The sequence below is a fragment of the Mastigoproctus giganteus genome, chromosome 13 (assembly GCF_048544385.1).
Source record: "Mastigoproctus giganteus isolate SK-2022 chromosome 13, ASM4854438v1, whole genome shotgun sequence".
Taxonomy (NCBI): Eukaryota; Metazoa; Arthropoda; class Arachnida; order Uropygi; family Thelyphonidae; genus Mastigoproctus; species Mastigoproctus giganteus.
Genome location: NC_143587.1, coordinates 64038527 through 64050907, shown reverse-complemented (window position 1 = coordinate 64050907; position 12381 = coordinate 64038527). Strand labels below are relative to the sequence as shown.

Genomic DNA, 12381 nt, shown 5'->3' with positions numbered 1-12381 from the left:
AAGCTGCTAATTAGATCACATTCAAATTTAAGAAAAATGGGAGAAAATACTTTTTGACAATTTGAAGCAACGCTATCAAACCATTTGGCATTTGTATTATTGAACAGATCAAGCAGTTATCTCTTCGAGAACGTATATTGACTTGGGGGCTTTATTTTTGATTTATCGTTTTCCCAAGATGGACGGAAGAGCGAAGGGTACAACCACAGTAGCCTCGCGAGAGTCACTAAAACCGAGAAGAGAAATAAGACCAAAAATACAGTACATCCTTCCCAGAAGCGAAAGAAATTTCTCATAAGAAAAAGAAAGCACATTGCTAAGGGCCAATAATTCGTGTTCTTTAATCACCAGGTGGTGAAGAAGCTATTCAGAGAACTTGCACGGTCAGCATTTCCTGCATACCACAAAACGAACAATCTTGTGTGAGAAAAAAAAATCGTTCAAAGCAACGTTTATTGGCAGTTACTAAAAACGAACTTAAGGAAGCACTGAATATTAATTTCTAGTTCTCCGAAAAGCAACTAAAAAATTTATATCGCTGGCGTTGTTTAAGAAGTGTTCTAAGATCAACAACAGAAAGGAACGATGACAAGTGGGTAGCTATCGCTTACGTTCCAAATTCTAAAGAAGCCTGAGGAGAGCTACGTATGTCAGTGGGTTAATGGGGTGAGCTTAAAATACACAGCGTAAAACAGTTCACAGAAGACCACGTACGCAATTTTGGTTATGCAAGCACCAGATGAATGCTAACACTCGGCACGAATGTAAACACAAGAAATGTATAGTGGGTAGGAAAAAAATTAGACACCGTGTTGATTTAATTACGTGTCGTCATCAATATTTCTTACAAATTGCGAGCTTAAAGTTTTTTCCCTAGTATATAAAAAGAACGCTGCGACATCGCGCTATCATCCCCTGTCAGGCTTCATAACTTAACTAATGACAACGCCACCTTGGCAATCACGTGTTTCAGTTATTCGCTTTGGCATTGTCATGTTAGATCACGCTCGTTAACGCCTCACTGATTCCTCTAACAGTTCCAGCCAACTTGGGTTGATATCTAGAGCGAGATGAGCATGTGCAACCTCAGAGCATAAATCAAAAGCACACTACATGAAACGAGAAATTAGGTCACGAAATTTAAGGAGCTGCGCCACGAAATTTAAAGAAAACTGATTCTACCAAACTAAGCAGTGTTACGAGAGCGTTTTAAATACGGTGCTCATTTATTATTAGAAAAAATATTAAGAAAATTGGGACAGCGAAAAATAGGGACTCGCTTAAGAAGAACGCACGATATAAAGGGCATGAAATGGTGTTTATATATTATAAATATAACGCTTTTCTAAATTTGTTCATTAGGTTTCCCAAAAGTAGAATTTCTCCTACATAAACACCATAAGTGGGTTGTATGTAAAATATGAACTAATTCATAAAATAGGGGGGGGGGGGGAATTTATTACAAACTGTCCTTATTTACAATATAAATAAAACTTACGAAATTTAGTTTGAGAGTGTAAGAGCTTTCGTGTAAAACATAGGGATTTTTATTACTCCATATCCTACCGTTTGTTCGGCCTATTTGGCTTAACCAAGCTTCATCACTGTAGGTTGGTTAGCAAGGGAAACCAAGCTTCATCACTGTAGAAAACACGGTCCAGAATTCCAATTCCATTCGAATCAATAAAAGTGCGAATCCAGCCAGCGACAATAATGCAATCTGTTTTCTTTACTAAGTTCTTTTAAGTTCATGCATTACATGAATACGATAGGAATGAAAGCCTAACTTTTTAACAGCCTTTCGTGTATTTGAATAAAACATACTCGTTTGCAATGCTAGTCTAAGTGATTGATGTTTGGGCTGCAGCATTAAACGGAGATTAACATCAAGTTTTTCTAAGCTTGGAAAGGAGTACGTTCAATTCTTCTCTCGACACGAAAACGGGTTGCTATTTGCGAAATTAATTTCTCTTTTTTTTTTTTGGGAAGTGGTGAATCGGGATATTTTTCTCTATATTTAGCTTTGATCTTCACTTACGATTATCCTTTGTAATAGTAGTGGTTTTTCGCACTTGCAACTCATCTGAAGAGGGTATATGTCATGATCACTTCGTCACGAACAAATGGATGAGTTTAGGGTATAGAAATATCTTTTCTTGTATTGTATATACATATCAAACAGTACTAATTTATTTTTTTTAATACGTAAAGAATTCTTTAAAAAAGTAGCAGCGTGCATTGAGGTAATATTTTTTTCATTTTTTCCCCTAAATTGAGAAACTTCTAATGATCATTTAAGTGGCTTCTGTTCAAGAGGAATAACTAAACAGCTTTTCAGAATCAGCTGACGAAATGTATGTCGAAATAAAACTGGTAAGAGGTCGCTCACCAAATAAGGGTAGAAATGAAGGTAAGAAAAAGAAAAACACATCAATATATTAATTAAATTAACAGACGAATGTATTCATCCAACTCTTTCTTGGGATGCTTTAACGAAGTATTAATTCTAATTCATTTAAGATGTTTCGATGAGAGGCCAAAATTATCCGATGATTCGGCATTAAAAAATAAGCAGAAAAATCCATAGATGGCAACCGTGTTAATTTGACACTGTCATAAATTAGTGTTCACGTGGAGAAAGGTTTTAAGTATGTCCTCTCTAATTAGTCTAATTAGCCGCGCTAATAAGGCAATTAAGGTGATTTGTATACAGTTGGAAGTTTCGAATGAAAAATTTCTCTAAAGACGAATTGATTTGACATTGAAGGCGGCATCAATAGCCCGGTTGGATTTCGAGTTTCCTTTTTAGTGGTCGACTTAAGCAACGCAATTTAAATGTTTTTTTCCCAGTCAGAGGTTTTTTAAGGATCCGCGATTTGTTTTGTTTTTAATAGTACTACAATATAACATTGATTCCCTTATTAACTATTCATCTTACGTTTCCTGATTGTAATTTCCTCCAAGATTTTTGTCGGTTTCTTTAGGGGCTGTTCAGAAATTTTGTAATGCACGAAGAGGTTAGTCAAAATCTTCTGATTCGTTTTGAGAAGGCGTGCAATAAAAAAACAAACCACCCTTAATTGAAGTATTCTGGATCTTTCTTTCTTCTGCATCTTAGAATGAAATACAGCTCTGTACAATATTAAGGCCAGTAGCACATTAGAACAAACTAATTTCGCACACAAGAGGCGAATGAATCTTCCATTTTGTTCCAAAAGGAAGCTTGGTTTTTTTCTTACTAACAAAGCAGTAACCGTTATGAGAAACCCTCACTAATGCCGATTTTGCGAATTTATCTAAATTAAAAGTTAAGTAAAGATAAGAATTCGTTTTTATATTCTTCTTTAAAATTAACTCAGAGCTGACTATATAATATTGTTACTACATCAATGTCTTTTACATATAAAAAGATTTAACGTTTACTAGAAGTTTGTTACAAATGCATTTTTTTTTTTCGTTAAAAAACTTAAGAGGAAGGTAAATCTCTTAGTAGCATTCCGATCCAATCTAGCTTCCTTTCTTTGGGCCCTCTATAGAAATTCTTTTTTTGGGGGTGGGGAGGGTAAGAAAGGCTTCCAGTCCTGAATACAATATTCCAAATATGGTGTCGCATGACATCGATAGCTTTATAAAAAGGACTAATAGTATCGTTATCCCTGCTAAGGCTCTACAGATCATTAATAGTATATCCTGGCCGACTAACCGCGCACCACGATAACCTTTAAATCTTTCTCATCCTGAAACCTTTAATTCTTATCTTCTAGCATGTAAATCACTACCAGATTTCCTTGTCCCAAATACAAAACCAACATTTAGTAGGATTAAATGTAATTTTCCATCTTTCATATCATGTGTGTAACAGTACAGTTCCAAGTCATTCTGGAGCAGATTAGTCTGGTCCCGATGATTTTATATCCTATCCACCAACCTTGAAATCAGAACTGACAGCTTTCCCTGTATTTCTTCAACCGATAACTAAGGAAGTAAAAAGGACCCCCAACGCTGCACTATTTCACTGTGAAGAACCCCATTGATTATAATCAATAATTATCAACCCTTTCACCCAGCCAACCCCTAGTTCACATTTGTCAAGTAATGGAGAGGGGAAATCAAAGCTTGTTTCCATGATGTTGCGGGGAAAGGAACGAACTAAAAAAAAAAAAAAAGTTAAACCATTATATAAGCCTTTACTTACAACAAAAGGTCTTTGCGCTTTGAGTTCACCTCCACATTGTTCCAATTTCATTGATTGCTTGAAGGCCTTTTATACACATTTCATTGAAGCAATTTTTCATTTATTACAAAAACAAAATTTGTCAGTTTATACGTAAAACTAGAAAATAATACGAAAAAAAAATGTTACAATACACTGTTCCGTTTCATCCATCAATAACACTGGCCTTCATGTCTCCATTTGGGATTCCGGCTAAGTTATCTCGTGCACTTACTGCTCTAGCATCTAAGTTCCCAGCAAAGTTCCGAGCCATGACCTTCTAACCTCAAAAGAACGACAACCAGTAACTATCCCACTTGACCATGTGCATCAGAATTATGTTACCTGGTACAGCATTCTAAACAATAAGGAAGGTTTTCATTTTTTGGTTTTCCTGACCTAGTTTCTTTCACCGACAAGCTAGAAGAGGAGACGTCTCTACGACGACCCAAAAGTTATTCGTAGGAGAAACTACGGAGAAAAGAGGCAAAATACTGTTGCAACGGATGTAATATTTCTTATTCGACCGAACGGCAGTTACATTTTTTTTTCTCCCTCCTATTTCTTTACTTGGAGTTAAACTACTGAAGAAAGCGATCTTGGCAATCTGCCAGGTCACTAAACAAGTGTGAAAACATTGTAGACTCCCGCAGGGTGATGGAATTGCTATTCATTGAAAGTTCCGAGGTGAAACTTGTGTTCAGGCGGGTCTATAGCCTTTTACACATTTTTGTAATACGTTAATTGATAAACCTCGCAGATTGATTGCCAACTGATGTCCTGTGAAAGAGGGGAAGGAAAAAAAAAACTTTGTTCGTTTTTAACAGCTTCTAAAGATTACTTGGGCTCAATTGTGTATTCGTAGTGATGAGATAACAGCTTGTCCTCTGTGTACTTTGATAAACCGTAGGAGGTTTCCTGCACGTCCATATCCAAGTCAAGAGGCGTGCGTACAGTATAGATTATAGACGAAACTTCGAACCACACCTTAACAGCAGGGCTTATAAATAATATTATAAATGTTTATTCAAACAATTTTGTCATTCGGGCAATACATTTCCTCGCGATTTAATAACGCCCTAATTTCTATTATATAGTTTTCCTCGAACAGTTTCTATGCCTTTGATACAACTTTCATCAGGAAATGCAACATCAGGTGACATCCGCTTTTACCGAAAATTACGCAAGCGCACATTCAGACACTTCCGGTAAAATCAAGGTGGTTTAGCATCTGATTTGCTTTTTAGAGTATTTTAGCTACTTATTATTTTATATTTAATGCATTTTATTTTTTAAAATAATTGCAAATATAATTTAAATTTTGTTTCCTTAAATTTTTAAAGAATTTATAGAAATAATTCTAAGAAAATGGAATATAAATTTGTACACCAAACAATTTTAAATAAATAAATTTGAAGTTGCAAAATATTTTTTTAACAGGGGTATAAATATAAAACTTCATGAAATCCAACCTCTGGGAGTCAGGTTTATTATATGCAAGTGGACGCACATTATTATTATTACAATATGATGACCACCCGAAATACAGAAAATTCCAAAAGATCCAATAGGGACCATGTTCAAAATTCAGAACTAAACGTACCATAATACAAGCTATATGCAGTTCCAGCCTCTTTCTCCCCCACGTTTAATTTTTCTCACTTTCGTAACTGCCCATTTAGGAGTTAATGAACTGCAAGAACGATTACGATACCTTTAAGGATGCAATGACGTCAAAAGTTCCGCTAAAGGTTAATTTAATAAGTGGTATCCCACGTCGGTTTGCCACATGCTGCCAACTCACTTCCTGGCTGTTATTTCATTATAATTTCACTCGAAACTAATTTTTTTCTGCTAAGTGTACAGCTGGCAGACATCACGGTTACCCATTTCGTAATCAGATGTTGGTAATATTTTAATATGTACAGCAAAGAGGAAAGATATTACAAGGTTGCAGGGACACGCGCAGTTGTATGTATCATGATGTTTGGATTAAGTCCTGACACCTGCAGTTCGGATTGCAAAATTTAAGTTCGTTCGAAAACAGGAAATATCGGTGAATTCACGGCGATTATTACGATTAAGAGTTAAATTACAAATAGTTTATTTATTTAAAAATGTTTATTTGACAACTGCTTTGAAATGAATTTTATACTTGTCACATGAACTTATTTTCATGATTCATGAGGTTTGAGTTTAAAAAAAAAAAAGAGATGCGAATGGACAGCAGTGGTGTTAAAGATGGATATTTCAGTTTTCGGCCTATTTTATATCCAAAAAAAAAAAAAAAAAAAAAAACAATCATTGTATGGAACAGCTTTTTAGTAGTCCGATAATATTAAAATGCACGTTTCAGAGGGATCAAATCCCCGAAATCCACTTCTTCAGGAATTCGAATAATGACTCGGAGAATAAGAGCGCACGTAGAGAATATTGGCATCGTATATCGGCCAAATAGGGCCAGAAAAGTTTACAAGATGAAGAATACAAGAACATTACCGTATAACCGACGTAAAGTAACATTGTACTGCAGCTCCACTTCAATGATTCTTTACAAATCATAAGGAGATTCGATCCAACCACTTTGCAACAAGGGGATAGTCCATTTCTTTCTCTACCAGCTTTATCTATCAACGTCAGTACAACCTTCTGGGTTTTCTCAATACTCGATATCGATCAAGTCTCCATCAACATCCCATCTTGCTGAACACAGGTCAGATTGGTGTAGATTGCACACAAAACGCCCAGATGAAATGATTTTGTGATCAAAATTATCAACTGAGTTAGACAAAGGGAAAAAAGTTTACGTATCCATTCGAGGTTATTCTAACGTGTTCTATGATCAGTGTTGTTTGCGATCTATACGTTACGACAAGTCTTCCCCTTCCATTCACCAAAAAGGAACTTAATGATTCAATAAATAACATTAAGTTTCGAAGTGTACAGAGTGGTGATGAGTTATGAAATAGCTGCGCAACTTTTTATGGCTGCCATTTCCGTTTCCTGTCATGACCTAAACCCATTTAACAGCCATGTTTAATAGGACTAATAAACATCATGCATCGAAAGGAAACATCAGATGAATCAAATATTTCGTGACTGTTCAGATATAGCGATAAAACTTAGAGAATCCTAAACAGAAACAGTTCTGCACTACTAGAAGTGTCTAACGCAGATTAATTATTTTGATAGGAACCTTCAAGATGCATTTGGAACGGTGGTAGAATTTACTTTTATCTGGGGTCACTTTTGTTTAAAAAAAAAATATCCGTTGTATTCATTTTTATTGTAGAAAGCAAGGAACTGCAAGAATTAATAAAAGGAATTATTTTATCGAATATCTAGATACGTTTATAGCATATTAGAAACAGCTGAGAAAAATACGTCCGGAAATTGAATCTTGAAAGTTATTTATCGTATTAGTCTAATTAAAATGGATAATTACATATGCAGACAACAGTACAGTCCACATACATCTGACTGACAAGTGAAACATACAGAACTGGTTCTCGAAGTTATACTTTTATCTTCTTATCTTAGCCTTGACCTTGGAAATTTCAATATCTTTTCTGCCAACCTTCTCATTCTACATTGCATCCGGAATTTGCATATAAATAACAAAAATCGTTTCGTTGAATATGCATCCACTAATTCAACCTCAAGTTCTCATTAAACGTCAACTGATAAACCCTGAAGAAAACAAAATTAATAATAAATATGGAAAACTGAAGGCTACCAAGATGGCGGATTTTTTTTATTTTATTTTTTTAATTTAGCAAAGCATCGCTCTCCAATCCGTGGGGACCACACCGATCCTTTGGAAGGGGGAAAAAAAGCGAATCACCTTCAGACGTTTCCCCGTTTACATTAATATATATGTTACCTCAAAAGAGAAGAAAATTTATCGATTTTTCTAACTGAGCTCATCTCACACGAACCTAGCCTTGTAAACGCAAAGACGTTCCGCAACACATCACGTGCTTCCAGAGCGTTTATAAGCGGCTAATGTGTTCCGCTTCCCTAAGATTAATCTCCTGGAGTTGGTTGTAAGAAGGGAAAGCGAGGGGGGGGTGAGGGGAAGCATTCATTTCTGATAACGAATTATGAAAAGTTGAAAAATCACCGAATCTTCTTCCACTGCGAAATTGATATTTCAAGTGATCTATTGTTGGTAGTTGATGGCATGATTTCATGGTGACAAAAGGCTTAAGGTACTCGGAACTCGGCATTGAAGAACCTGTGTTCGGAATGATAACCTTTAAGCAGTTAGATTGGAGTTCATAGCGGGACCTTGATCGATTCACTATAAGTTATTAAAAGACCCACTCAACTCAGTTACTGCGGAGGCCTCCAAAGAAATAAGATGTACGCGATTCACTGGCGGTTTAAGAACTTAAAATTCATTTGTCATTCTGGTAACAACGAAGTTGCGTGTTGGAGGTCTGCGAGAAAACAAATATATAATAATAAGTTTCCTTTATTGTGTGGAGGACTGAAGCCGGAAGAGTTTACATATTCATTACGACTACGTGCATTTTTAATTAAGGGCAACCAGATATTTGGCGCCACAGTCTACAATCTCTCGTAAAAATACGAACTCGCACCCTCTTTACTTATAGAGGTTCACGCTAACTACTGCAACAAGGAGATCCCAAAATCTTTTCAAACTAATTCAAATGCACAATTGTACTCGATCCTTGGGGGAATTCCAGAGATGCTTGAATAAAAACAATCCATGCAAACAGATCTTCGAGAGGAGTAATTATTGCTTCTCGAATTAAAGGATCGGGGTTCCAAACTAATCATAAATATATGGAAGCTCAAAGATCCTTCCGCTAACTAGTGGATTGAGACTGCCTGTGAGATTTTCCTCCAGACAGATTCCTTCGGTTTTGCCGCTTACAAGCTGGCAATAGATGTCAGAGACGTACATTCCTTATTGTATGATGGTTGTTTGTTTGTTATTTGGTTTTTAGGAGCATTAGCAACTAAGGCCATATTGCTCCGGGATATGCGGTAGTCATTCCCTGACCTTTCCGCATCCTCCGTATTTGGTGGTGACAGGCTCGAACCCCGGTCTAATCAAGAAGCGTGTGCTACGCACTGCTGCTCCTTCCCACCTGGCTACGGAGGCGCCTATTGTATGATGGATACGTATTCCTAAAGCTATATTGTGCTATCTCAATCCTTCATTTCTTCATCTTAGACACCTATGATAGACTTAGAGCCCATGTTGCTGGTGTTTTATCCACATCAGCGACTTAGACTATATTCTACCATTGTATGTTACGTCTATGGAAGTGATGGCTGAAACACTGCTTTCGAAATCGTCTATCTACGGCCCGACTGATGAAGCCTTTAGAAATCCCTCCCGTCATGCCCTGGCCTCGAACTACTCTGATAAAGTTTAAAATTTTTTATTGAACTGACTCAGTGTACCTGAAGGGCTGATTTGCTTATAGATGAGTAATTCTATACCGCTAAGTGAAAACAAAAATTGTTTTTCGACCGTTTAGCAAATACTGGGATAAAATTCAAAACGAAAACTCAAAAGGATTATCCTTTTATTTCGAAACAAAAAATGGAAATTTAAAGGTCTTCAAATACAGGGTATAAGTAATTTAATATAACTTTTACTAATTTAATGATAAGTGAAGGAATAGTATGTCCCCCAGAGAGGGAAATGGTGGTGTCTCATATCGCGACACGAGCCTGGGGGAAGATTACTTCCACAGCTTCATCCTGGTTTACCGGAGTCGGAATACAATAGTTAGAAAAGTTTTAAAGACCAAAGGAAACGTGTTAGACGTGACACGTGCTATACACCAGCGTATAAGTTTGGGAAGAAAGTTAATTCTACAAGTGAGCTGGTCCTAAATTACAGCGTATAGAAGTAGATGGAAGACACTAACGGCAGTGAATGCCTCAACCAGACAGCGTACCATAATATTATAGTAATTTGCGCAACTGGTGGGACAACGCATTCCCCTCAAAATAGATAGGGTCTTATTGCCCTGTCTATTTTGAGGGGAATGCGTTGTCCCACCAGTTAAGCAAATTACTTGGCTTCTAGGACGTCCTAGAATTCAAGTACTGTATACAGAAATAGATGGAAGACATTATTGGCAGTCAGTTATATGCTGTGGAACTCTACAATCCACGAGCAGACAGATTTATAAACTTGTCTTGGAATGGTCCTATCGCTTCCTTAACTAGATATGAGGAAAAAATAAAAAACCAACTATTACTGTTGCAAATAAGTATCTACTGTTTCGACATAACCCTTCGGGGCTGTGCTGATTGCATCTAAATTAAGCATTTTAACTTCCTGTTTCATCCTGGGTCGTCAAAGATTAGGCGAGAACACAAGGAAAGATTGCAAAATGTCTTTTTTAATGGCTGTTTTTAACCCTAATAATGATATTGAAAAACTACACAAAACAAGAATCATCTCTTGATTTACTTTATTAGCAAAGGGCTCAAAATACAATTCAATTTTTATCAATTTTCTATAGGTTTAGAAGCCAAAAAGGTTGTTTTACAATGGCATTTATATCTTCTGGAGAGCAGCCACACACCTAGAATTTTTTACCGATTGCCTGAAGGCCTTCCTTCTGATGAGATAGCAATACCACAAACAATTGCCAGAGTGCAGAGCTTTGCTACAAACAAGCAGCATTATTTTTTGGATAAAAAAGCTATTCTGAAAGTGAACTAAAAGACAAACAGAAGCGAATAAAAAAAAAAATGAAAGCCTATTGACTCGGAACAGATAGACAACATCAAAATTCCTTCTACAGCTATGTACACAAAAACGTCCCCGGAGAACAGACCTGATCAACGTTTTTCTGAAGCCGTAACTCATTACACCCCACTACAAACCGGTTGGCCTACAAACACAAAGAGAAACGCAAAGTGCCTCTTGCAAGCACGCGCACACACACGTTAGCACGGCGAACGAAACAGGTGGTTGGCTGAAGTGAAGCCACTAAAATAGCGTGGCCTCCGTACACTCGCTCTCGAGATCAGTTGTTTTCCCCCTGACTTCACTATGGGGTTCGCTAAAGAGCTCGACCCACACGAAGCTACGTGTGACTCAACAGTCCCGCCCCAAACCCTTATCAGTTACGGACCAGTGCTGTCCTCACAAAGAATATTCGGTTCAAGAGCGGTCACCGAACTCTTTTTCGACAACCGTAGTTAGCGACATCGGAAGCGGGCCGATGTTTGCGACACAAGTTTCGGCAGAAGGCCAAACCCTTCGAGATTACCAGAAAATCAAATCGCGAACTTTGTTTCGTATTTGACGGTGACCAGACGCTGGAATGGCACGAGTCGTACGCTTACCTCGGCCGAGTAGCAGTTCCAACGTGGTGACGCTTTGGGCAGGAAACTATCGGTGGACGCTAAGTTTTTATCAACTGGTATAACGAGTAAAGAAGTGGCAGCAAACACTTACCTCCCACCCAGAAGGCACATGATATCCATAAAATTCCTCCGATTTCCATGTTCGATGTTGTTGATAGCTTTTGTCGATAAAAATCCTGTTTTAATGACGCACGCACTCACAACACCTAACACTCAGCTACGCCATTTGACTGCAGCTATTCAAGATCCAAACTGGCGCACTGCAGCGCTCTCTGGTGGCACAAACGAAACATTCGACCTTGTAGCTTGTGCGCAGACTCCGTGAAGTGGGAGAAAAGGATACTTGTGTCAATTTTCGAGCCGGGGATTTTATACGGAGTTGTGTACTGTTGCCGTTACTTCGATAACTCTGGCGAAAGAAAGCGAAGACGGATGAATTAAGCGGACGAAATTGTTTCGAAGATGCGAATGTTCCCGTTGTAAGTTCGTTGTTAACTGCGTCACTTCCGGTAATTTCTCGGCACTTAAAACATCGAACGATTTTTCGGTTTTTTTACAGATTCGAATTTCTGATACGCGCGTGATGGACAGAATGAGTTTTCAAACAAAATGAAAGAAAGAAAAAGGGAGTGATTGTTTATCATTTTTTAGTTAAATGAATTTTGTATTGGTGGATATTTTTAAAGCTGCAAACGTACGTTGCATTCGATCAGTGGCGGAACTAGGGTAGGATACTTTCCCCTGCCGGATTCAAAAAAGGGGAGGGATACATCCTGACTGTTAGTTCTTTACGAGGAGAA

General features: G+C 37.5%; 1 protein-coding gene across 3 annotated transcripts in view; it reads right to left on the bottom strand.

The window, feature by feature from the left end:
* Window positions 1–11901, bottom strand: part of LOC150076125 (irregular chiasm C-roughest protein-like) — a 159876-nt gene extending 147975 nt beyond the window's left edge. For 2 of the 3 annotated variants that reach the window (XM_090387733.1, XM_090387734.1), the window contains exon 1: window positions 11673–11900. In XM_090387733.1, the coding sequence (XP_090243859.1) occupies window positions 11673–11721 (49 nt within the window). In that variant the 5' untranslated portion in view covers window positions 11722–11900. Of the gene's footprint in view, window positions 1–11672 lie in introns of all 3 variants that reach the window. The other variant, XM_090387732.1, reaches the window with a different exon arrangement.
* Window positions 11902–12381: the final 480 nt, after the last annotated feature.